The sequence below is a fragment of the Panthera pardus genome, unplaced genomic scaffold, assembly GCF_024362965.1.
Source record: "Panthera pardus isolate Hobbes unplaced genomic scaffold, ASM2436296v1 HiC_scaffold_7, whole genome shotgun sequence".
Classification (NCBI taxonomy): Eukaryota; Metazoa; Chordata; class Mammalia; order Carnivora; family Felidae; genus Panthera; species Panthera pardus.
The window spans coordinates 82,176,669-82,201,874 of record NW_026527002.1 but is presented as its reverse complement, the minus strand read 5'-3'; the positions used below and the strand labels follow the sequence as shown (position 1 = coordinate 82,201,874).

Genomic DNA, 25,206 nt, shown 5'->3' with positions numbered 1-25,206 from the left:
CGGCCGCGCCCCCTGACCCCGCAGGCCCCGCCCCCAGTCCCCACGCTGCCGGCGCTGCCGGAAGTGGCGGCGCGGGTCCGGGTCTAGCCGGGTAGCATGGCGGGTGCTCGGGGCGCGGGGCGTGCGGCGACCACGGGGACGCGGCCTGGGAAGCGGCCGTCGGAGCCCGAGCCGGAGTTGGAGCCGGAGGAGGTGACGGCGGGGACGGGGACGGGGACGGGGACGGGGCCGGGCGGCGGGGTCGGGCGGCGGGGCCTGTGGCCGCACGTGGTGGCTCCTCCGCACACGGCGAGGCCGCCCGGCGCGCTGCGGGCCCGGGGATGCGAGAAAGAAGGGGCCGTCCGTCCCCTGCTGGAGGTGGCCTCGTGGCGAGCGTCCTTGGCAGCAAGCACCTGCGCAGGGGGTGGCTGGAGTGGGAGGCGGAGTAGAAGCAGCGGGAAGGAGAGGTGGCATCTGTGCAGCAGCCTCTCAGACCCTTTGAATTATGCGTCCTGCCGTTGTGTAAATATCTACACATCTACACGCCGCTTAATGCGATAGGCGTATTCTGAAGGTAAGAGACGAGATTGAAAGAGCCTGCCTGGAACCCAGGGTTTACTGCATTGGACATGATTTTAAGTGGACTCACGGCCACGCCTGCTGTCCAGCCAACCCCAGGTCGGTTGCGTGATGTCATTACATCTGGGTTGTAGAAAGTGTTAGGAGGCATGTACAGGTCAGCCTTTCTCAATCGACCCCACTTAGCTGTGTCATCAGGCTCCCCCGACACCTGGTCGGGTGCCCTCCTGCCCTACCAGGAGGTAGCTGTGGGCACCAGACTTGGTTGCTTCCACCACCTGGTCCGTACTCCGAGGAGCTGTTTGCGTTCGTGGTATTTGTTTGCTGTCATCACTGTGCACCTGAGTAAACGCCAGAGGTAGACGGTGCGGTGAGCTGTAGCGGGGTCGTGTCCGTGGTAACTAGGTCGTGTGCTGTGGGGTAACTTTTATGTGTCCAAGAAGGTGAGGGAGTTGCAAACTGTTAAAAAATAGCGAGTCCGCGACTCTGTGCTGAAGTGCTTCCTCAAGGTGTACGATTTCCTGTCGTTCAACTTTTTCTGGTAAAGGCAGTGACCAGGTCACGAACTGTATGCCGTGTCCTGCAGAGTTAGGGATGAGATGCTGTCTGGTGAGCAGAGCTCTGCTGAAGAAGCCTGAGGGCTGTGGCCTTGGAGGCTGGCCACACAGAGCCAGCGGTCGGCAAGCAGGGTGCCTGGTGGGCGGAGGGTGGGTTGGACACCTGGCTGTCACCAACACTGCTTCTTGCAGACCGCCCTCGTCTCTGCGTCGGCTGCCAGCCTCCAGGATGGCAGTGATTCTGGCCTGTCTGAAAGCGAGGAGAGCGTGTTCTCAGGCCTGCAGGATTCCGGCAGCGACAGCAGTGAGGATGACCCAGCCGAGGGAGAGGATGGGGCCAGCGGTGATGACAGCCACAGCAGGATGGAGGAGGCCTCTGGGCAGCAGGTGCAGGTGGGTGAGTGAGGAGCCTCCTGGTGGGCCCTTCTGGCATGAAGGTGGCCAGGAAAGAAAGCGACGACCCCCAGGCCTCGGGCTCTCAGCGTCCTCACTGCTGTTTTCGAGCTTCCTGGTTGGAGCTGGAGCGCTCCGAGTCGGGTGCTGTTTTTCACAGTTATGCGCTCTGTTCTCCGGAACTCGAAAAGTCCACCTCCCTGGGCCTCCCCCTCAGGTGATTCTGACGGCACCTTTCCGTAGGACCCAGCCCTCTTTGCTAGACTCAGTCGTAGCCTGGGTTTCCCAGGGGCAAAGCCTGAGGTGGGGATCCAGGCGCAAGAGACTGTCTGGCGGGGAGCTCCCAGGACGCACAAGAGGGAGCCAGCCCGACAGGAGCGCCGTTCCACTCGCGCCTGGCCCCAGAGAGCCTTGCCGGTTGACGCTTCGGCATCGTGCCCGCCCCTGTGGTGACGGGGAAGGGGTACTTCGGCTCTTGTCTCGAGCGAGAAAAATGAGAGAAAAGCTTAAACTGAAATATGACATTAGCTGTTTGGAATGTTTTATTTACTGGTTTTGAAAGTTTATTTATTTATTTTGAGAGAGAGACTATCACAAGTGGGCTCCCTGCTGTCAGCACTGAGCCCCAGGTGGGGCTCGAACTCACGACCCTGAGATCAGGACCTGAGCCGAAATCAAGAGTCAGACGCTCAACGGACAGCCACCCCGGCGCCCCTGGAATGTTTTAGAAAGTAGTTTATAACTATATTTCCAGTGGGTCTGGTGTTCTGGAAGTTACGACTTTGAATCATACAGAAGTCCACCCCCATAATAGAAACCAAAAAGCCGTGCTTGTTCTGTTTCCTAGGAAGAAAAGATTTAAAGTCACATTTCAACCTTCCACTCACTCAAGCCTTAGTTGTAATGCTGGTGTGCAGGGAGAGATATGTTTACTGTACTGACCATGGTTTGTAGGGTGATGGTCAACGATTTTTCCCTCTTTTTAGCTTTATAAAATTATAAAATAGGGGCGCCTGGGTGGCTCCGTCCGTTAAGCATCTGACTTTTGCTTGGGTCGTGATCTCATGGTTCGTGAGTTCAAGCCCCGTTTGGGGCTCTGTGCTGACAACGTGGAGCCTGCCCCGGATCCCCTGTCCCCTCTCTCCCCGCCCCTCCCCTGTTTGAGCATGTGCGGGTCCTCTCTCAGAGATATATAAACATTTAAAAACATTACAAAATACACTTTCTTGACAAAAATTAAATGTTTTCTCAGCACTGTTCGGTACAGAATGGGAGTTCTCATTCCCTGCCTTTGCTGTGGTTCGTGACCACAGCTAAGTTTCATCACCTTCCCGTGTCTTTTCTCCTCCTTTTAAAATTAGGGGTCCACACACTGACATATTTATTTAATTTAATTAATTAACGTATTTTTTAAGTAGGTTACACACCCAACGTGGGGCTTGAACTCATGACCCTGAGATCAAGTCACATGCTCTACAGATAGAGCCAGCTAGGTGTCCCAATTTTTTTTTTGAAAAAAAATTTTTTTAAGTGTATTTTTACTTGAGGGAGGGAGGGAAAGAGAGAGAGAGAGAGAGAGAGGGAGCCCATGCGCATGCAAGTTGGGGAGGGGCAGAGAGAGAAGGAAAGAGGATCCAAATTAGGCTCTGTGCTTATAGCACAGAGCCTGACGCAGGGCTCGAACTCAACCGTGAGATCGTCAACTAAGCTGAAGTCAGATGATTAACCGACGGAGCCACCCGGGCGTCCCCCCATTTTTTTTTTTTTTTTTTACAAAGGGTTTTTTGTCTTTGTTTATAAACAGAATTTTAAAAGTAATTTTTAAAAGTTAAATAACTTTTGGGGCACTTGGCTGACTCAGTCAATAGGTAGAGCACACAGTCTTGATCCAGGTCCTGAGTTCAAGCCCTGTGTTGAGTGTGGAGCCTACTTAAAAAAAAAATTAAGTAACTTTTTAAATAAACATTTCTTTCTCTTTTTTTTTAACCTTTATTAATTTTTGAGAGAGAACGTGAGCGGGGGTTGGCGGGGGCAGAGAGAGGGAGACACAGAATCTGAAGCAGGCTCCAGGCTCTGAGCTGTCAGCACAGAGCCCGACGTGGGGCTCGAACCCACGAAAGCGAGTTGATGACCTGAAGTCAGGTCAGACAAATGAAGTCAGACGCTCAAATGACTGAACTGCCCAGGCGCCCCTTTAATGGAAAAATTTTTTTTAAGTTCTCTGAATGAGGTAACGGTGCAAGTACCTCGAGAGGATGTCCAGGGGGTCTGATGGAAGGGGCGCATTCTGCGTGTGCCCACTCTCCGTCCCTTCTGAGCTGCTGGGCACGTGCTTGTCCACATGGGTCCTTCTCGGGTTTCTGTGCCAACGTGGCCGGGTGTTCTCTGCAGGGCCGCCTTCTCGGTCTGCTTGCTGGGCCATCCAGCAGGGACTGAGGCCACAGCCCAGGAGAGAGCAGATGCCTTCCCTTGTCAGAAGGTGGGGCGCAGCCCTCCGTCCGGGGGAGCTGGCTCTGCGGCAGCCTGGCCTCTCCCCCACTCGAAGCCGGGACCGGGGCCCCTCCGGTGTGTGCCGTGCGGGGGCGGCTTCAGGACTTCACCCTCCTCGTCTCCTTCCTGGGAGGTGTCCCTCCTTCCTGCTCACGCCCAGGCCGTAAGGCCATCCCTGTCTCTTGTGGGCAGTCCTGGACACGAGACCCACGAGCCATGAGCGGTTCTGAGTCCCACACACACCCTGGATCGCCACCTCAGGGTCCTGCCCTGCCCTGTGCCAGTGTTCACATCTCTGGCTTTTTTATGCTTTAATTGAGGGGTACAGGTGGCCTGTATTGGGGCACTTCCTGTTCTAATCACAGTTGTCACACTTACGTTTGAACTCCTTGAGGCAGAGAGAGGGGATTGAGGTGTGGGGGGCGTGTTCTCTCGCTTAGTGGAAATCTCCCTGTCTCTCCTTTTTTCCACCTGTTCCTCAAGCCTTTCACACCCATCCGCCTGGCTGAGCCGGTTCCCCCTCCGCGTTTTCTGCCCACACCCCCTCTTTGGATGGTCTGAGCCCCATCCGCAGCACGTAGCCTCGTAGCCAGAAACTGAGCCAGCAGCCAGTCACCGTTTCCCGTGTGTTCCTGTCTGCCCGAACGTGGCCACATGGGGCGTCCAGATGGCCCCCGTGACAGCCCCGGTCAGGCCTGCACTCCACCGTCTGAAGCCCTATGATGGGGGGGTTCCCCTGGGTCAAGGTCCTCTCGGGGTTTCACCTGCTGTAGCTAGGGGCCTGCTACCTGTCACACCATGGAGGCTTTTGTCAAGATGTCAACCTGTCTCGACAAGGTGCTCCTGCCACCCGCACGGGCCATCAACCCGAGACCCACTACGTTGAGCAGCTTCTAGAATCGGTGTCCCTACCACTGTCAGCTCTATGGGCCCCTGCCAGCAGTGACGCCAGCTTCTGCTCGTGTCTTTGCCGGGTGTCCCAGCTTTTTAACAGGAAGCCCCAGAGTTCTCTGCCTTCTGGCCGTGGCCACCTCTGTGGTCTCGCAAACAGCGGCTGTAGGTGAGCTGCTTGTCGGGTCGAAGTGGCGTTTTCCCAGGGACCCGCTCCAGCTTGTACGACCAAGCAAAATGTTCTTCCGCTCTTCCTCCCGCTCCGGTGCCTCCTTCCTGGGGCTTGGTTCTTACTAGGTGCTGACGGCCACCGTGCCGTGAGGCTTTGCAGTAACTTCTCTCCCCGCTGCGTGCTCCCGTCTGTGACTTGGCTCCCGTCGCCGTTTCTTCCACTTCCTGTACACAAGCTGTCTCCAGGCTCCCCCCCACTTCCAAGGAAGCAGGTGGCCACACTGCTTCACGTGTCTGAAGGGCATCCTGCCTCATTGTCAGGTTGCGTTCTAACGTCACGTCAAGGACACGCATCCTGGGGCAGAGGCCGGCAGGAAATTGGTGCTAATTGTGGGCACGGTTCTCTGGGCTTTTCCGACCGTCTCTGATGCCCCCTGGCCCAGACACACTGATCAAGTGACGCAGGCTGCCGAGCACCTGTGCAGGCGGGGGCTGCCGTATTTGCCTAATGGTTCTGGGAGGTATGGGGCTGATAGGTCATCGTCCGGGGACCCTGCCCCATAAGTCCGTCCACGGGTTCCACGTGTGGCTGCCACAGACCATCCCGGGCAGGCCACGAACATCCTGCTGGGACCCTCCACACGTGATCGTGGATGGCCAGGTGGTCACAGGCATGTTCTCTGGAGACTGCCCTGAGTGTCCACCTTCCTTTCCCACGGGGAGAGATGGGGTTACGTGGCCCAGGTGCTCAGGGTCACCCACTTCTGTGTCTGGCTGCCCTGGGTGCCACCATCGGCGAGCCCCTCCTCCACTTCCTCCTGGGGGTTTGGTGGCCGTGCAGATGCATCCACTACTTTCTTAGGGTTGTGTGGAATATGTGACGTGCATGGTAGGGACACAGCAGAGCACTCGCTCGGGAGTTCCTGAGGGTCGTTCCTCCCGCCCTGCCCTGCCTTCTGCTCCTGCACGAGGGTGAGGACTGTTTCCGGTCCCTGGGTCTCCCCAGGGTGTTCTTCGCACATCCAGGCGCCCGTTTGTGTCGTGTCCGATGGCTTCCTAACCGCCGTCTTCTGCTCTGCTCTTCTCTCGGTCTCAGGACCACCCTCGCGCGCAGTGCCTGCAGCGGGCACGGGCCGCCGGTGGGTGGGCACTTGTGACCTTGTGCTGTCCCGGTGGTCTTGCGATGCTCCCCTCATTTGCTTGCACGTGCAAGCAAGTTTTCGGATACGTTCCGGGAAGCATCTCTGGGTCAAAGGCCGATGCGTTTTTAGCGGAAGGAAAGTGGGCTATTTAAAGTCGCCACACCCCCCGAGGCACCTGTTTCCCATCCCGCCGAGATCGTGCGTGGTGAAACCTCAGTATTTTCTTACTCTAATACGTGGAAAGTGGCCTCGTGTTGCACTGTGATTTTTTTCTTAAGTTGGGAACGAGGCATCTTTTCCTTTGTTTCTGGGAGCATGGTTCCGGCTGTGTGCCCCCCAAGACACAGTTTCCATCACTGTCCTATTTCTTGAAGGTCAGGCTCTGCAGGCCCCACTTCTGTTCCCCTTCACGTGGGTCAGGGAGTGCCACGTGGACCCCTGGCGTTGGGAGCCTTGCATCCCCTCCCCGAGCCCCTTCCTCTGCTCCCCACGGGCTCCAGCTCAAGGCCGAGGTGGGGCCCAGCCCCTGCCCCTCACTCTGCACGGTACGTCTGCACGCCTGCCCCAGCCGGACAGTCCTCGGCACACGCGTCACCGAAGGAGGCTGCAGAGGGGCCCCGTGCTGCGTGTTCCCTGTGTGCCGGGTGTCACCTCTGCCCCACCCCCCGCCCAGCCTCTCCCTGGCTCTCGGCCGCCTGCCTGCGTCCCTCCTGTGTCCACTCTCGGGCATGGGGAGCTTCCTCAGGCTCCCCCCGTCCCCAGCACGCCGACCCCTGCCCTCCCTGTTCCCGGGTCCCTGGCTTCCTGCTTGGCAGGCAGGAGCCTGCTCCCTTGCCGGCATCCTCCCCAGCAGCTCTCTGCGGTCCCCTGGGAAAGGTGAGGTCTTCGTGCTTCTTTCGGACTGCTTGTGTTGAGTGGATTTGTGTATTGAAAGTCGTCTTACCCTTTTGTGCTTGTTTAGGACCCACTTTTTCTCCTTGTTGTGTTTACTTGGGTCCTTATTTACGTGGGGTTTTCCTACTTTGTTTTCTTTCGTTCGGAAGTTCCCATTGTTGGCTCATTAGTCTACTCCCCGCATTCAAGAATGTGACCATACTAGTGATCGTGCCCGTGAGGAGTGTTCTGTAGGTATTTCAGGAAGAGTTCTGCCTGTTGTGTGCTGCAGACCTGCGGGCAGAAGGGGCCCGCCTGGGTCTTGGCACCGGTGGAGCTGTGGCTTGTGGGAGGCAGCTGGGGGCACATCCGATGACTGTCACCAGCTAGTTAATGGAGCGCCTACCATAGGAGCGAGGATGCGGCCCCGTGGGGGAGGGGAGGCAGTGGTTCCTCCACCTGCCCTGCCACCTCCAGGCATCACACATTTTGTGGCACTCTCATTTCTGGGGATCAGAGTTCAGGCAGGGTGAGGTGCTGTCGTGTCCGGGTGACATGGTCAGTGGGATTGGGGGGGTCCCACAGCCTCCCTCAGCCGTGTCCCTCCAGGGTTCTGGTGTGTTCTGTCTAGCAGGACCATCAGTCATCACACCCCTTGTTTGGGGGGCTCAGGTGAGGGTCCTGAGGAAGAAATCTGGGGCCTCTCCACTCGTGTCCGGGGTGGGGCAACCTGCATGATGGGCACTCACTGGGCAAGTCTGCCTGCCCGTCTGGGACGTCCCCACCGTCGGGGCTCTGAGGACAGGCTGTCTGTTATATGGGGCAGATGTGCAGGAGCTTCATGGTCTGGATCCAGAATTCATGCATCGTCAGTCGGGGCTGCTCTCCTTGGACAGGTGAGCCGGCCACAAGCGCACTCAGATTTGGGGAGGGGGCACGTAGACTGCCCCTCGATGGGAGGAAAGTCAAAGATTTACAGCTATGGTGTGGAACAGCTACAGCGTCCACCCCCGCCATCCCTCTTGGACCCTTACCTCGTGGCCGTGTTGGCCGTGGCCTCGGCCCGAGGGTCTCGTGTGAATCAGGTCTAGGTGCCGGCAGGTCCTCGGCCTCCTCCCCTGCGGCCACGTGCAGCAGTGGCTTCGAGTCCCCCTCAGTTTTTCTGTTGTAAATGGGGAAGCGGGTCGCCCTGCGTGGTCAGCGGTCTCTGGTGTCCTGATGTTGGCCAGGCAAGGGCAACCATCTCCTTGTGCAGGGCCGGGTCCTGCTCCGGGGCATGACCCTGGCCCTGAGTCTCCCTCCTTTTTCTCTGAGAAATGAGGGGTGTTCTCATCTCACGTTCTCTCTGGCCTTGGCGGGCCCCGGTGGTGCATGTTCTCTAACACGTGTACCTCCTCGGCGTCAGTCCGTGCTCCTGGTCAGACTAGCATGTGCGCGGACGGGCGTGTGCATGGAGCTCTTTGACCCCGGCCCTTCCCTGAGCTGGGCCCTGAGGAGGCTCCGCAGCAGCGAGGGCCAGTCCGGAGGGTCTGCGCATCAGGTTCTTGGAGGCTCCTTTGTGCACGGGGTCTTTGCTCCTCCCCTGGGTCGCTGAGAACATGTGTTACCAGTAGCGCTCTGGATGTAACCCCTGCTCCGGGGTGTCAGGGACACTCCCGAGCCCGGCACACCTCCTGTGGACCTTCAGGGTGTGGTGGCTGCTGTTTCCTTTCTTCTGAGTCTCTTGACAGCACCCTCTTGTGAGCAGTCCTGCCCGGGACCCCGCGGGGAGGGCCGTGCAGGGAGCAAAGTTTCAGCCTGGCTGACCTAGTCTGAGCCAGCACAGCCCGCGTCGGGAGGTCGGGGAGCCTGTGTTATCACATGCGTGCTTGGCGGTGGCAGTGGGGTGTGGCCGGGCTGGGTCTGTTGCAGCTGCAATGAGATGCCATTTAGGCTGTCAGAACCCCTTCGGGGCCCCCGCCTCGGTCTTCACTGGTGTATTCCAGTCTTGGGGGTGGGTAGAGAAGCAGGAGCGAGTTCCCCTGAGGACCAGGTCCAGAGGCCGCCCAGGATTCAGGGACACGGCCTGACCCGGGCTCCCAGTGCTGTCTGCCCCGTGGCCCTTCACCCAGGGGTGCCCGCTGCTTGTTCCGCTGCGAGGCAGTCCCGGCCTGCTGCCCAGCTGTCGACACGGCCTCCCTCTCCCTAGTGCTCAGCGTGCCCTTGCGTGCCTCTGGCCCTGCCTGGGCACTGGCCCCCGGACTGCCTGCCTGCTGCTGGCCTCTTTGCTGATGCCCCACAGTTCCTCGCGCCACTGTACACGGGTCTGCCCTTCATTCCTGCTGTGCCCTGGCCAGAGCCCCTCCCAGCGGATGCCCGTCCTGAGACCCCCTGGTCGGGGGGCACTCGTCGACAGAAGGCTGCCTCTCTCTGTGTCCACCAATGTGTCCAGTGTGGGCACATTGAGGGGGCAGTGCCACGCAGGGCTGAGCCTGTCTTGAGGTGGGTGCTTGCGTCCTGCAGACGGTGTGGGTCTGGGCAGACCCCGACCTCCTGGATTCTGCGCCTGAGGACCAGGGGTCTCCGACGCTGGCAGTCAGGGCTGCGCCGAGTGAGAGACAGGAGGCAAGGGTGGTGGGGCCCCCGTTCTTGGGTTCGCGTCCTTTCGTGTTTCACGTTCCTTTTAAGTTGTCTTTTTAAATTTTCCTTTTCCTGAATGCCCAGCAAAGGGTCTCCAGGCTGTGAAGGGGTCGCTCCCCGAGCCGCCCCTGGATCCTGGAGCTGGGCTGCGCCCGCACCTCTGCTGCCCCCTGGTGGCCACCGTGCTGCCTGCAGCACCACTTCTGGAGAGAGACCAAGGAGGGCTGGGGGTCCAGCTCTTTTGTGTGGGAACTTGCTGCCCGCTGCTGGGGTGCCCCTCCTTGCCGGGTCCGGCCTGTCTCTGGCTCCCTGCGCCCCCTCCTTGCCGGGGACCGGCCTGTCTCTGGCTCCCTGTGCCTGCACGCTTGCCCGGGGCGCTGGCCACACCCAGCACAGGACGATGTGGGGTGCGCTGGAGGACAAGGGGACCCCATGACCGTGGCCTGAGGCGCAGGTGATGTAGGGCTCTGCAGGGTTCAGTGCTGCTGGAGAGCATGAGGAGGCCTGGTGCTGTGGGCGGTCATGGAGCCTGGCCGGGGCCGCCACCGTGGACCTGCTGGCCGGGGCCTGGCATTGGGGGCACTTGCTGAGGAGGCCTGGTGCCCGGCCCTGAGCCTGGGGCAGGTGTGCCCCCTGGCCGCTGCTGAAGGCGGAGCTCCCTTCGGGCAAGGATGGGAGGAGAGCTCTGGGCCCTCCTTGCCCCCCACCCACGGCCCGCACCCATCAGGCGGTGCTGACCCACTTTTAGCGGGCACGGCTCCCACAGCGCGTGCAGCATGGGGAGCGGGGTGGGGGAGACATGGAAACCGAATCCCGCCTTGTTCCTGGCCTGGAGAAAAACTTAGTCTCCCACCCTCCTTATACTGAGGGAAAAAACAGGCGAGAGGAAGAGCCGCCTCGCAGGCCCTTGGCTCTTGCCCGGTCAGGGGGAGCGGGGCTCTGGCGGGGGTGCCGCGCTCAGGGGCTCCTGCTCCAGACTTTACTGCGCCCAGGAGTGAGAGGTAGGGCTGTTTTCCCCATCAGTCCTGGTTCCGGTACACCCGATCCCCCCACCCCGTGAGGGAAGGATCTGTTTTCCAGGTTAGGGTGTGAACGTTCGGTGGCGCCCACTCACTGACCTGGTGGACCGGGGTCAGCCTGGGGCCGTGGACACGTGGGTGGGGTGGGTGCCAGAGGGCTGTGTCCCCCGCAGCGTTCTGCAGGTTAGGGGGCGCCTCTCTCTCAGCTGCTGCAGACCGGAGGCCGCCTTGGGAGGAGGGTCTCGCCCTAGGAGTGAGCCGGCTGTGGCCTCGTGACCACCAGCAGCAGGTGCCACAGGCCTGCCTCCAGAGCGGCTGGCCTGGGTGTGGGTAACCCCCCTGCCCTGCCCTCACTTGCTGCCCCCGAGTGGCCTCTCCCACCTTGCCCCCGGACCCCGGGCACTCTCCTGAACCTGGCAGGGCCGGGTAGGGGCTGTCGGGCCAGGAGCCCTGCAGCCGGTTTTTTCGTTAACTGGTGCGGGGGTGGCCAGGCCCTCAGCTGGTGGCTTTGTTGCTGACTGTTCCTTTTCCAGTCTGGCACCAGGTGTCAGCCCTTCCCTGGGGTCCTTCCTTGGAGGAACTTGAATGTAGTGATGGGGCTGGCCCTTGACAGGACCCCAGGTGAGGCCCATGAGGCCTGCTTAGACCTGGGGTGACCCTGATCTTGTCTTGAGGCCCAGGGCCAGGTTGGAGCTGCCTAGAGATCGGGGGCGGCGGGAACCTCAGCCTCGGCATCAGCAAGAGGGATAGTTCGTTCCCGAGCCTCCAGTCCCAAGGAGGGGCCGAGGGACTTCGGGCCTGGGCTCTGTCCGAGGTCAGAGGGCATCACGTCCTGACCTAACAATCGTCCCTTCTCTCTCCAGGCTGGCATCCCTTCCCCAAGGACAGAGGTGGCGAGAGCGAAGGGCTACGAAGAGTACGCGGAAGACAGCTCTGACGAGGAGGTGCGGGCTGGGCTTGCCTCTTCCCCGGGGGGGCTGTGCTGTGCTGGGCACAGAGGAGTCAGGCCACAGTGAGGGGCCCCACTCGTGGTTTGGGAGAGCGATTTTGGGGTCAGGACACCTGTCTGCAGGAGGGTGAGTGTGTGTGGGATCACTAGGAAAGGAGGGAGGGGGGGTGTGATGCGGTGGACCCCCAGGTGTGTCTGTGGGGCGGCCCCTGATGCTGGGGTCCCCCGTGCGCTCCGCGGAGGCCGTGCTTGTGCTCTCGATGGGCACGGAGAGGTTGGGGCAGGGGTGGCTTCTGTCGCACCAGCTGGCCTGTGCTGGGCCTCGGGGGGGGTGACGGGTCTGGGTGCTGAGGGCAGGAGGTGGGTGGCCTTTGGGCGTGCCGTCCCCGCTCTCCTCGGTGTCCTTGAGGAGCGGACTGATGTGGCTCCAGTGAATCCGGTCACTCCTTCCCGTTTGTCGTCTGAAGGGACAAGCGTGGCAGTGGGCAAGTGGTGCCCAGTCTGGCGTCCGGAGGCCCTGGTGTGTGGGCCAGAGGCTCAGCTCCCTGGGCCTGCCTGATGTGGGAGGGCTGGAGGCTGAGGAGCTCTGAGCCCGGAGGTGGCCCTCTCCTCCTGCCTGTCCCCTCCCACGTGTGTCCCAGTCACCGGCAGGGCTGTGGCCCCGCGCCTCCCAGGGCCCTGGTGGGCGCCCAGGTGTGTGCCTCTTTGGAGCTGCAGGGGGACGGCTTTGGCGCATGGCTTGCAGGGACAGCGGCCCTCCAGAGCTGCCTGTCAGGGGCTGTCCCGGGGCCTGGGGAGGCACGCGCCCCCTCCCCTGTTCGGCCTCCACCCCCACCCTCACGCTCTCTTGGCAGCGGCTGCCGGAGCCTTGGCTGCCCGCCCGATCTGGCCTCTGTGCGTTTAGAGAACAGAGACAAAACAAAATAAATTGGTTTCCTGGCCGGAGCAGCGGGCGCACACGGCGAGGGGGGGCCAGCGCAGTGCGGCTCCCTGCCTGTCTCCCCCCTCCCAGGGGCTCTGGCTGTCGGCAGCCACATCCTGTCGGCTACTTTTTTATATTTGGTATTTTGAGAAATCGATGATGGTTGTAAATGGAGTGCAGAGGCGGGGGAGGGGCCTCGGCCTGCCCACAGGGAGGCGCTCCTCCCGGCCCGGCCTGCGGGGGCCGCTTCCTCTGGCAATGACTATCCCATATGTGTGAGTGACAGGAGGGGGCCCGATGCCCGCCTTCCTGAGCTCTGCCAGCACAGCCGGCCTGCGGCTCGAGGGGGCGGCAGAGCCCAGCCTTCGCCAGGCCCGGCGGACGCTTCCCTGAGCAGCACGTGTGCCTGGGGTGCTCCGGGTCCTTCCGTGCTGACTTTGTGGGTGTCTCTGCCATCCTGGCAAAGCGGGGTGGGCTTCAGGGGACAGGCCTGGGGGCCAGGTGGCGAGGGGTCCCATCGGGCACCTGAACAGACCCGGCACAGAGCATAGGGCTCGGGGGCCGCGGTCCGGGCACATTCCTGGTGTCAGAGCTACACCTTCTCCCTGCAGCGTGCTTAGAGGTGGTCGGCACCGTGTGGACCCCACTCGGGCTCTGGCCGGCGGCAGAGGTGTCCTCACGGGTTTCGTGCTCCTGGGAGAGAGAATCTTCTTGGATGCTGCTGTGTGGTGGTCACACCTGGAGTCCCTTCCCCTGGGCCCTGCCCCACCCCGCCCCACCCCTGGGTCTGGATCTGAGGCCTGAGCTGGTGCGTGCTGGGGCTTCTGGACCCTCTGACTGCTGGCCTCGGCTTTGGGGAGCCTCCCACCCCAGATGCTGACTGATGAGTGGCAGTCTACCCTCGTGGGATGGTCTGAGTCCTGTTTCCGTACGTTTGCCCTCCTCAGTCCCCCAGACTCACATCCCAAGCCACGTTGGGGCCCAAGTCCCCTGGACGTGCCGCTGGGTCTGGCGGGGGGCCTGGAGTGGGGGGAGTCCGGAGCAGCCGCAGGCTGTGTCCACCCCACCCCCACACGTCCACCTCACTCCTCTCCCACGGCACCGCACCTCACAGACGTGATCTCATCCAGCCGCCGGACCCGGGGGAGGTGGGGCGGGGTGGGGGGAGGGGGCCGGCGGCCTTCGCGGCATCGAGGCCCCTCTTTGTTCCGAGCAGCTGGGAGAAACTGAGGCCGGCGATAGATGAGAGGTGAGGGGTGGCTGTTGAACTCTGGCCAGGGAGACCGGGAGGCATCCACCTCATCCCAGTCCCTGAGCCCCGGGGCCTGACCCCCTCCTGTCCACCGTGGGACCCTCCCGTGCCCGGAGAGACCTCCGCGGCGGGCGGGGGCCGGGCTGCAGCCCTGGCCGGCTCCGCGGCGCCCTGGCCTCGAAGTAACTTGGGATCCCGCGGGGACGAGCCCAGGCCTGTCTGCATCCAGAGCCCGCGATCCCCTCTGCTCTCTCGCCAAACGGCCGTTAATGGCTTCTCCCAGCTACTGAACCGGCAGCTGCCTCCAGCGCTGGCGGCCTCCCGCTCCTCCCGGGGCCGCCGCCCCGCCCATCCTGGCCGCCCGCGCGCTCCGAGCGCTTGCGTCGCTGCTGGCAGCGGGAGCCTGTCGGCTCAGGTTTCGGGCTGTTTGTGGAGAGCGCCCGGCGCTCAGCCTGCTCGTGTCGGCCTGACACCCCCACAGCCGGCCCGCAAGCGGGGCCGCCGGCCAGGCTCTGGTCTGTCCCCTCCCGCCAGCCTGACCCACGGCCTTGCAGGTGGTGGCCACAGGGTGCACTGGGTGTGACGGCTGTGACCGCAGAGTGCCCCTCGGTGCCTCTGCCCGGCTCCACCTCTGGGCCAGGCCTGCGGTGCCTGGTCGGAGGCACGCCCTCCTCTCCCCAGTGCTGCCCCCCCCCCCACCCCGCCCTGTGTTGCCTCCTTCCTTGGGAGAGAGGATTCCCTCCCGGGGGTGGGAGTGGGGGCGGGGGCGGGGGCAGTGAGGAGCGTGCAGTGGCCGAAGTAGCTGTCCCTTAAGAGGGATGTGGTACGTGTCCAGGGATAGCCCCGGGTCTCTCAGTGCGGGGCCCGTGTGGCCCCTGGCAGGTGAAGGGGGGGCTGATTCAGAGCCACGGCACGTGGGTGGTGGAGGCCCGGCCTGTTGCTCGTGCCCACTTGGAGCCAGTTTCCTTGGCAGCAGGAACCCAGCGGGGCAGGTGGGTGGGAGAGTGCCTGGAGGGACCGGAGGGTTTGCCCTGGGGCTGGAGGTGTGGCTGCTGGCTTGTGGAGGGAAAGGTGGTTGGGGGGGGGGGGAGGGTAGTGACTGCAGAGGGGGCTGGGGACAGGGGCCACAGGTAGGGGCTGGCTGTGTGCAGGCAGTGCTTGGGGCTGAGGTGAGTCCTCCGGGGTAAGATTCTGGAGCTCGCTGGAGGTGGGACGGGGGCAGGTGTGGAGCTCTGGGGGCCAACCTGAAGCAGCAGCAGCTCTTTGAATAGTGGGTCTTGGAACGTGGTCTCCACCACTCAGCCGGGGGCCCCGAGCCTGGGCCCACACCCAGCACTCCAGAGGGGTTTCTGGGAGCGCCTGCCTGCAGGTAGTCAAGAGTCAGAGGGCCCCAGGTGGGACTGCTCACCGCACCTTGATCAGCCCCAGGAGAGGGGCAGGTGGGTGGGGGTCTGGGCTGGCCGAAGACCTGGGAGCTGGGGCAGCTTCGGCACCCTCTGCCCACCTCGTGGACCCCGTGGGGGCCAGGCAGCGGGCTGGAGGCCTCTGTGCTAGCACGTGATGGCTCGGGCGGGCCTGGCCGGCGGCACTTTCGAGAGGGACGGGCAGATGGGGGTGATGGTGTCTGGGGTCGGCTTCTGCGGAGGTGCCCTGCTACCTGGGTTAGCAAATGTGAGTGGCGGTCTGATGGAGGAGGTTTGGGAAGGTGGCTCCGAGCTCCCTGCTGGGGTCTCCTCACCTGGCTTTGGCCTTTGGGGCAGGAAGAGGCCAAGTAGGACCTGGCTTTCTTCCCTTCGGCCCGTGAACCAGGACTCATCCTGCTGGAACCTTCGATGGGTTCCGAGGCAGCAGGTGAGCCTGGGGCACACAGCCCGGCCTCCTCTGCCCGGTGCTCTGACAGAGATTGAACACCATGGAGGAGCGAGGAGAGGCCGAGGCTCAGGAAGGCCGAGTGGTGCTCAGAGACAGGCGGGAGCTTCGTGCAGGGGGAGCGGAGCGAACACTGCCGGCATTGTAATCGGAGAGGGGCAAGGGAAAAGAGAGAGCCTGAGCGAGGGCGGCTGACCCCACGCTCCCAGGGGACAGGTGGGAGAGGCAGAACGAGGAGAGAGTGAAGGATTCCAGAGGTGGGCCGGCTTCCTCTCTCGCAGACAGACACGGGAGGGAGGTGGGCAGCCGGCCAGCGCCCTACCTGCAGTTCCAATCTGCGGTCCTGACAGCTGCAGCCACTTTGGGGAGGGGGAGGGGAGGGGCTCCTCGAGAGCGGAAAAATCCCAGCCGACACATCAGCCAGTTGTTGCTTGCCGCTTGTGTCCGGTGCAGTCTGGGGGGTGGGGTCCCCCGCTGGCCTCATCCCACAGGCTTGTGCTTGGGGCACAGAGGCCCCCCCCAGGAGAGCACGGGGGTGTCTGTGTCCTCAGCCTGTACTCCGAGCTCAGTGCCTGACCTGGAGGGGTTGGTAGGTGCTTGCCCCCGCGGGGTCACATGTGCTTCCTGGCAGCCCACAGGTGCTGAGCAGGGTGGGGGCCGGCTGGCCTGCGGGCTGAGGCCTGGTGATGAATCATGTGGTGCCGCCAGCAGCTCATTCCCCCGGCCGGGGACAGGGAGCTGACAGCCGGGGCCGATCAGAGTGTTTCCAGCCCAGCTTGGCCCACAGAGGCGGCTGCTGGCCCAGGGCGCGGGCTCGGCCCCTCCTTTCCAGCTGTCTCTGGGGCGCGCACGCAGGGAACCCGGGGTCTTTGTCCCTCTCAGTGGACGACGAGGCTGGCCTTCTGGGAGGGAGGCAGGGCCTGCAGCGGGCACAGAGCACCTGCCGCCCCAGCCCAGCCGCCGTGGTAGCTGAGTGGACTCCGGTGGGGCTGCTGGGCTCGGGCTCTGGCTGGCCCGCCACCCCCGCCACCCGCCCCCCCGTCTGGTTTGAATTTCTGGAGCAGTGAAGGGTGACGGAGCGCTCCTCCCCCGCCCCTCCGCTCTCTCCTGTTGGCTGGCGGGCCAGGCCCTCGCCGCCGCCGCCGCCGCCGCCGCCGCTGCCGCTGCTGCTACCGGTGCAGCTCGGGGAGCGCCGGGCCCACTGCCCAGGCCCGAGTCGGCCAAGCTGCAGCCACTGTTGGAGTCACAGGCCCTGCTGTGGAGAGCTGGGCCTGTGTGCCCTGGGCCCTGATGGGCTGGGTCTCTGGGGACCGTCCTTCTGTCTTCTCCCACCCGTTTTCCGGATTCGGAAGACCCCCCCGCAGGGTCCTCCTGACACCCCGTCAGCCCTGGGGCTCGGGGTCCCCTCCGTTTGCGCTCTCAGCCTCGCGTGTGGGTGCGGCACTGCGCTGTGGTCGCAAGGTGGGCGCCCGCTCGGGTACTCATCCTCTCGGGGGGCTTCATGAGGGGGGTCTGCGGCCCCCATCCAGGCTCGGGTGTGGAGATGTGATTCTGGTAGGGGAGGGGCAGGTGGGCCATGCCCCCTCCCCCCACCCCCACAGAACCGCACCCGGTGCCCAGTGAAGCAGGGGGGTGAGCACAAAGATCCTGGGGTACACCTGCCTCCCTGGACACCTCCCCCAGGTCCCGCCTGGGAGGAGAGGGGACGCCTTTCTCAGCCCCCCATCTGGACCCCCGTGTCTCCGGCCTGGGTCCTGGCTCCCCAGGCAGGCGGGTGGGGTGGGGGCTTCTGCAGTGACCCGGCTTGCCCTCTCCCTCCTTCCTCTGGCCAGCTGTAGGCTCCTGCAGGATTAAGGAAAGGAAATTTGGGGTTGGGTTTCTCTCCGAATGGAACCTGCCGTGGCGACTTTTTATCCTGTTATATTTCTATCACGTTGGACAGAGCCCCCCTCTAGCCCTTAATGGCTCTGGCTTTGAGAATTTCCTCCAGAATTACTCCACCACTTCCTGCTTTGCGGGTCCCCGGAGCCCCTCTGTGCAGAGGAGGGGGGCAGCTCTGGGCCTGCCCTGTTGGGGTGCCCACGTGGGCCTTAGCACCTGGCCTCTCCCCGGGGCCCGGGGGAGTGTGTCGGTGGGGGCCCCTGAGCCTGTGCTGAGGGCTGGGAGGGCCCGGGGCCGACACCTGGCGCCCTCGGCCATTCCCTACCCGGTCTGGCCGGAAGTCAGGCTGCTGGCCCGCCTGGCCAGCGTGGGGGAGGTGGCTCGTGGAAGGCCGCCCCCTGCCTTTCTTCTGTGCTGTGCCAGCAGAGCTGGAGCCACTAAACCGTAATTGTCACCTGCAGGATTTTAATGGTCAGCCAGCTGTGCACAGCTCGGGGAGGGGGCCTGAAATCGCCCTCCTCGCAGGCAGGTGGGGCCTCTGGAGGAGCTCGGCGGAGCAGGCTGGTCGGCGGCCAGGGTTCCTTTCCGTGCGAGCAGCGCTGCAAGTGGCTGGGTGTAGGGCTGGGGGAGCCAGGGCAGCCCCGGCAGGGGTGGGCACCCCGGGGTGCCTGCAGATGGGTGCCGTGTGTCCCGCACCCTTAGGCCCACCGAGGCTTGGAGACCCGCTCCAACGGCGGTGCCCCTCACTCAGCCTCTTGGCTGAGTGTCCACTCCTTGGGTCTCTGTGGCAAAGGGTGAGGCCCGAGGCTTGGCATGATTGTGCCGCCGGCCCTGGATTCCTCACCCCTGCAGGGGAGGCGTGGGCGCCAGGCAGGCCCTGGGAGTGGAGGCCGGACTGCGTGGTCCCTTGGCGCGGGGCAGTGGGCTCCCTCTCTCCTTTCCTAGCCTTGCTCTCCCTCACCCGTCTCCTTCAGCCACCAGGCCGGGAGGAGGCACCTCGCTGTGCTCAGGCCTGGGAGGGACGGCCCAGCCCCTGGAAGGTGGACGCCTTCCCTGGGAGCTGGTGCCTCTGGGCCCGGGGAGGATGGGGCATGAAGAGACCGCCCTGAGAGCTGGGAGTGTGGTCTTGGGCTGGGCTCGGGCTGGATTCTGAACCTTCCAGAAAACAGTGCTTCCACGGTTGGACGATATTGTTTTGTTTTTAATTATACAAAGTTTCCAGACTTTATATTATCATATCAAAGACACAAAATACCAGCACGTAGCGACCAGAAGAAAACCCAGGTAGGAAGCCAGCACAGAAGGTTCCAGTGGGCCTGGGCCAGCTGGGCCAGTGCGGAGTCCTGCCGCCGCTTGTCCGTCCATTGGCCCCAGAGGAGCCTGGGGCGCCCTCACAGGAGGCCTGTGCCCGAGTCGGGTCCACGGGGGGGGGGGGGGGCTCTCTGTGGGGAGCCCAGCGGCGGCGCCTCTAACTCCGAATCGTAGTCTTTCTGTCTCGGTCCTTGCTCTGCAGAGGGGAGGGGGTGGTGTCAGGGCCCCGGGGGGAGACCCAGGGCCGGCCCGCGCCTGGGCTTCCCCACTGGGCGCTGTCTCGGGTGGCGGGTGCTGCACCCCCTTCCGCGCTCACCCCGGCGTCCCCGTGCACTTTGGGGAAGAGAGCACGGTGCTGCACGGCCGAAACTGTAAAATTAAGTTTCCCAGATGTTCAGGCCCCAGGAGCTCACGCGTGCCGTCTGGAGAGGAAATGGGGATCGGGAAAAGCCGCGGCGCGTTTTCTCCCTGCTCACCCTGCTTTTCCGGTGCCACCGAGCGCAGCAGCAGCAGCTGTAAATCACAGCCGGCCGGCGCTCCCGCAACGTGCCCCTCTCCCCCAGCCTGTCTGCAGACCCCACAGCCACACACAGGTCTGAGTGGGCGGCCCCAGGGGCGTGGGCCAGGGCCGGAGGAGAGGCAGCAGGTGCCCGGTAAGCCTTAGGCCGGCGCCAGGGGCTGTGGCAGGGCCAACGGATTAGGGGGGCGATGTCCCCTTCCTTCGGGGACAGGGTGGGTGGCCAGAGTCGCTTGAACTCTGGTCTGGTCCCAGCCTCTTCCAGTTTTAGTGTCCTCCCTGCTTCATAGACTGCCGCTTCCCTCCCCCCCCCCCACCCCCCCCCCCCCCACCTGACCCTGGGTGGCCCTCTTCGGTCCCCGTGGGAACCTGTGGCCCTGGGTGGGGAAGGCCCAAGAAGGTCCAGCCCTGCCTGCTCCAGCTGGGCCCTTGCTGTGCTCCTCCCTCCCCGGGGCCCCGGGGCACAGTAGGTCACAGGTGCGGCCGGGGGTGGGTGGGGATGGGGGGGGCGCTCTGCCCGCCTCTGGCCCCACTCTGCCCAACAGGTGTGGGTAGTAGCTAGGGTCATACGGAAGCAGGGGCCACCACATCCTCCTCGCCTCTCTTCCCACGGATGCCCGGTGGGCGACACTCACCAACTTTCTCTGGTTGCTGAGGCAGAAGGTACAGATCTGTTTGGGCTGGGCGTTCTCGCCGTCGCGGGTGGGGGGTGGTGGGGGCGGCGGCGGGGGGCTGCCGGGGCGCGCAGCGTGGAAGAAGGCGGGCCCCGAGTGGCACGGCTGCCCGTCGCCGCAGGCCTCGCCCACCAGCAGCACGTTGCCCAGGTGCGAGATGTAGCTGGAGGCCAGGCGCAGCGTCTCGATCTTGGAGAGCTTGCGGTCGGCCGGCTCCGTGGGGATGAGCGTGCGCAGAGCCGTGAAGGCCGTGTTCACGCTGTTGGTGCGGTCCCGCTCGCGCGCGTTCGCCGTGTGCCGCTGCCGGGGCTCGCGGCCCGGCCGCCCCCCGGGCCCCGGGGCGCCGCCCCCCGCCCGCCTGCCCCCGGCCCGCCTCCGGGTGCCCTGGAGGCCGCAGCGCGCCGCGTGCACGCGGCAGGGCTTCTCGTCGGAGCCCGAGCTCTCGCTGCCACGGTCCTCGTCCTCCGACAGCGGGCTCACCTCGGGGTACAGGTAGCGGCCGGGCGGCGCCGAGCGCAGCATGGCGAAGGACATGGGGCCGGCGGGCGCGCCGTCAGCTCCGCCTTGCGCAGCGCATGCCGCCAGCCGCGCGGCCCGCCCGGGGGGCCGGGGAGGCGCGGGTCTCGGTGGCCCGCGGTGGCGGCTGCGGCGCCGCGCGCACGTGTGCGTCCCGGGCTGGAGCTGGGCCGCGGGCCGGGCCTTTATAGTGGCGGCGGCCCCTCCCCCGCGCCGGCCCGCCCTCCTCCCCGCCTCCCAGCCCCCGGAGGCCGCACGGAGCAGGGGCCCTCGTCCCTCTGCCTTCTCGCGCCACGCTGAAGAAGCCTGGAGCATCTCGCTTCCTCTGGGGACGCGGGGAAGCGGGAATCCCCTGATGGGTGGTACCAGGGCTCTGCAGCTCCCTCCCCCTCCCTCAGCCGGGGGTGGGGGGGGTGGGTGGGGAGGTGGGCAGGAGGGTCACAAGTGGGACCCATGACCCAGGCTGGTCTTCTTCCCTGGCACGATCAAGTTAACTCAGATGCCCTGGCCCTGGTGCCTGGCCACACCCTGTTTGTCTGTCTCTCCCTCCTGTGTACACTTGAGCCTTTTGTGCCAGGCAGAGTGGGGAGGGGGTACAGAGGAGCCCTGAGGGGTGGAGTCGTGTGTGTGGGGTCACCCGGTGGCACACATTCTGGCGTCAGCTGTACTCTCTGCCTGGGACCCTCCTCTTTCCCAGCTCCTGCCTGTATCCCTGCTCTGGGAACCCCCACCCCCACCCCCACCCCGCCATTCCCGTTTTGCATGCTCCGGGGTGTGTTCAATTCAGGGATGGCAGCATGGACTGGAATTGGGCCTGTGTAGAGTGGGAGCCCCCCCACCTCCTGTGCAGAGGAGGACAGGGGCACGGGGGTGTGCCTGGAAGATGGGCTTGCTGGGAGGGGAGTACACGAGTCGGCAGGGCTGGGCTGGGCAGGTGCAGATGGGGAGAGCCCAGGGGGGCGTCCTGTGCCCCTTGCAAGGGGCCTTTGGGCTCCCTGCTGCGCTCAGTCTCATCTGGGCCCCTCCCCCTGTGGCCACTGTTCAGGAAGCGGCCGCCTGGGCAGCAGTCTCCGTGCTGGGCGGAGGGAGGGTGGTGGCTGGCAGGGGCCTCGACCAGGAATGTGTGTCCAGGAATGTGGCTGCTCTGGGATGGGGGGGGGGGGGGGGCGGCGGGCAGCACCAGGGAGGGTTGCGGGGGGGGGGGGGGGTCCCTGAATGTCTGCAGGGCAGAAGGCAGTGGTTTCTCCCTCCCCTTGGAGTGGGTTGTGGGGTCTTCCCTGAGTCCCTGCCCGTGGCTACCCGTTTTTGCCTAAGGCCCCCACCAGGGGAGGGAGCCCATGGGCGATGAGGTCACCCTTGTCTGTGGCTGCCCAGAGTCCTGGCCAAGGAATCCAGGGGGGAGGCTCTGGGGTTGGCACCACTTCAGTGGAAAATGTGAAGGTACAGCTCCGGCGCCTCTGAGGGCCAGTCAGGGGGGCGGTGGGGGACAGCACTGGCCGCCGTGCCACGTCACACCCCAGGGAGAGGGCCTGTGTCAGGGTGCCTGGGGACCGTCCCCCCGGCCTCCTTAGGGACCCACCCTTGCCCGAGACTTGGGGAGCCTGAAGGGAGGGGTGGGCGCGGTGGGTGCCCGGTGCCGACGCGCTGGCCTGCTGCCCCCAGGACATCCGGAACACGGTGGGCAATGTGCCCCTGGAGTGGTACGAGGGCTTCCCCCACGTGGGCTATGACCTGGACGGCAGGCGCATCTACAAGCCCCTGCGTACCCGTGACGAGCTGGACCAGTTCCTGGACAAAATGGACAACCCTGATTACTGGTGAGCAGGCTCGGGGGCAGGGCCTGCGGGGGCAGGGCAGGGGGGCCCGGAGCTTGGCTCTGACAGGTGGCTCCCCAGGCGCACGGTGCAGGACCGGACGACGGGTCACGACGTGCGGCTGACGGACGAGCAGGTGGCCCTGGTGCGGCGGCTGCAGAGCGGCCAGTTTGGGGACGTGAGCTTCGACCCGTATGAGGTAGGTGGCGGCAGCTCGCCCTGGGTGTCCGGGGCGGCTGCAGGGCCCCGGCCCACGCATCTGTGTCTGCTCCTCCAGCCTGCCGTGGACTTCTTCAGTGGGGACCCGATGGTCCACCCAGTGACCAACCGTCCCGCTGACAAGCGCAGCTTCATCCCGTCCCTGGTGGAGAAGGAGAAGGTAGGTGCAGCGCCGCATCCGGGGCTGTGCGCCCCCGCGCCCCCCGTGCCCCGAGCCGACCTGGTCTGCCCTTGCAGGTGTCTCGCATGGTGCACGCCATCAAGATGGGCTGGATCCAGCCTCGCCGGCCCCGGGACCCCACGCCCGGTTTCTATGACCTGTGGGCGCAGGAAGACCCCGACGCCGTGCTGGGCCGGCACAAGATGCACGTGCCCGCTCCGAAGCTGGCCCTACCCGGCCACGCGGAGTCCTACAACCCACCTCCAGAGTACCTGCTCAGCGAAGACGAGGTGGGCCTCGCGCCACGGGGGGGGGGGCGGGGGGGGGCACTGGGCCCCGTCCCTGGCCCCGAGCTCCCAGCTCACCCCTGTCTCCGCAGCGTCTGGCGTGGGAGCAGCAGGAGCCGGGCGAGAGGAGGCTCAACTTCCTGCCACACAGGTTCCCGAGCCTGCGGGCCGTACCCGCGTACGGCCGCTTCATCCAGGAACGGTTCGAGCGCTGCCTTGACCTCTACCTGTGCCCACGGCAGCGCAAGATGAGGGTATGTTGGGGGGAGGGGGGGGGAGGTGCGCCCGGGCAGGGGCACAGGACGTGGGGATGGGGTGACTGTTCGCTCTCCTATCCAGGTGAACGTGGACCCAGAAGACCTCATCCCTAAACTGCCGAGGCCGCGGGACCTGCAGCCTTTCCCCACATGCCAGGCCCTGGTAGGCTGTCGGGGCGGGTGGGGGAGGGAGTGCGTGGGTGTGTCCGTCTCCTTACTCCCCCTCCCCCTCTGTAGGTCTACAGGGGCCACAGCGACCTTGTCCGCTGCCTTAGTGTATCCCCGGAGGGCCAGTGGCTGGCTTCAGGTGAGCCTGAGGTGGGGGCACTCCCAGCTCGGGGGGCCGGGTGGGAGGGCCAGGTGGCGAAGGCCTTGTTCGCTGCGTCCAGGCTCCGACGATGGCTCCGTGCGGCTCTGGGAGGTGGCTACCGCCCGCTGCATGAGGACCGTGCCCGTGGGGGGCGTGGTGAGGAGCATCGCCTGGAACCCTCACCCTACCCTCTGCCTGGTGGCCGTGGCAGTGTAAGTGCGAGGCCCCGGGGGGCCCTGGGGGGGGGGGGGGGTAGCGGCGGGCACGGGCCCGAGCCTCAGGGGCTGTGTGTCACTCTGGCCTGCAGAGAGGACTCGGTGTTGCTACTGAATCCGGCCCTGGGGGACCGGCTAGTGGTGGGCGGCACGGACCAGCTGCTGAGCACCTTCGTCCCGCCCCAGGAGCCCGCCGTGCAGCCTGCCAGCTGGCTGGAGGCCTCGGAGGAGGAGCGCCAGAGGGGCCTGCGGCTGCGCGTCTCCCACGGCAAGGTGTGGGGGCTGCGGGGTCAGGATGGGCGGGGCGGGGGGGGGGGGGGAGCGGTGGTAGCCGGGGGACCCAGCTCAGCCAGCGTTGCTTCCCGCAGCCGGTGACGCAGGTGACCTGGCACGGGCGTGGGGACTACATGGCCGTGGTGCTGGCCACCGCCGGCCACACACAGGTGCTGATCCATCAGCTGAGCCGGCGCCGCAGCCAGAGCCCCTTCCGCCGCAGCCACGGACAGGTGCAGCGGGTGGCCTTCCACCCTGTCCGCCCCTTCCTGCTGGTGGCTTCCCAGCGTGGCGTCCGCCTTTACCACCTGCTGCGCCAGGAGCTCACCAAGAAGCTGAGACCGAACTGCAAATGGGTGTCCAGCCTGGCGGTGCACCCCGCAGGTGAGGGCGTTGTGGGGGGGGGTGTTGGGGGGGGGGGGGAGCGTGCACCCCGCAGGTCCTCACGACCCCATCTGCTCCCAGGGGACAATGTCATCTGTGGCAGCTATGACAGCAAGCTGGTGTGGTTCGACCTGGACCTTTCCAGCGAGCCGTACAGGGTACTGAGGTGAGGCGCCTGTGCGGATGTGGGTGCTGGCCTGTCCCTCCCCTGCCCTAGCTTGCCCTCACCCAGCCCCCGCCCTGCAGGCACCACAAGAAGGCCCTGAGGGCCGTGGCCTTCCATGCCCGGTACCCGCTCTTCGCCTCTGGCTCCGACGACGGGAGCATCATCGTCTGCCACGGGATGGTGTACAAGTGAGTGCTGGACCTGCCCCCCCCCCCCCCCCCCCCCCCGGCCTGGGGGCTGCGCTTCCCTGACCCGAGTCCCTCTCCCCTCCCCCACAGTGATCTGCTGCAGAACCCACTGCTGGTGCCTGTGAAGGTGCTGCGGGGGCACACGCTGACCCGAGACCTGGGCGTTCTGGACGTGGCCTTCCACCCCACCCAGCCGTGGGTCTTCTCCTCCGGGGCCGACGGCACCGTCCGCCTCTTCACCTAGGCCACCCTGCGTCCCCAGGCGCATGTGTGTTCGGGACCCTTAATAGAGGTGTTCTCCCTGCTGACCAGTGGTGTGACCTTGACTT

At 64.8% G+C, this 25,206-nt stretch overlaps 2 protein-coding genes across 5 annotated transcripts; one reads left to right on the top strand and one right to left on the bottom strand.

The window, feature by feature from the left end:
- The first annotated feature begins 44 nt into the window (after nucleotides 1–44).
- BOP1 (BOP1 ribosomal biogenesis factor) lies at nucleotides 45–25,185 on the top strand. 3 transcript variants are annotated; one of them, XM_053896301.1, is made up of 16 exons: nucleotides 46–192; nucleotides 1,308–1,508; nucleotides 11,577–11,657; nucleotides 22,267–22,421; nucleotides 22,500–22,617; nucleotides 22,696–22,797; nucleotides 22,875–23,087; nucleotides 23,177–23,338; nucleotides 23,424–23,504; nucleotides 23,579–23,648; nucleotides 23,731–23,863; nucleotides 23,959–24,139; nucleotides 24,235–24,523; nucleotides 24,605–24,689; nucleotides 24,770–24,877; nucleotides 24,968–25,185. In XM_053896301.1, exons 1-16 carry the CDS (start codon nucleotides 97–99, stop codon nucleotides 25,119–25,121), a joined length of 2,229 nt encoding a protein of 742 aa, XP_053752276.1. In that variant the 5' UTR covers nucleotides 46–96; the 3' UTR covers nucleotides 25,122–25,185. The 3 variants fall into 3 exon arrangements, with proteins under 3 accessions (XP_053752277.1, XP_053752276.1, XP_053752278.1); XM_053896302.1 differs by lacking the exon at nucleotides 1,308–1,508 and having other exon boundaries at nucleotides 45–192; XM_053896303.1 differs by lacking the exons at nucleotides 46–192; nucleotides 1,308–1,508; nucleotides 11,577–11,657 and adding an exon at nucleotides 21,825–22,044.
- SCX (scleraxis bHLH transcription factor) lies at nucleotides 18,767–21,016 on the bottom strand. Of its 2 annotated transcripts, XR_008419947.1 has the most exons (3): nucleotides 20,050–21,016; nucleotides 19,214–19,319; nucleotides 18,767–19,093 (listed from the first exon to the last, which is right to left on the bottom strand). XR_008419947.1 is itself a non-coding variant. In XM_053896349.1 (2 exons), exons 1-2 carry the CDS (start codon nucleotides 20,917–20,919, stop codon nucleotides 19,055–19,057), a joined length of 909 nt encoding a protein of 302 aa, XP_053752324.1. In that variant the 5' UTR covers nucleotides 20,920–21,013; the 3' UTR covers nucleotides 18,767–19,054. The 2 variants fall into 2 exon arrangements, 1 of the variants encoding a protein (XP_053752324.1); XM_053896349.1 differs by lacking the exon at nucleotides 19,214–19,319 and having other exon boundaries at nucleotides 20,050–21,013.
- Nucleotides 25,186–25,206: the final 21 nt, after the last annotated feature.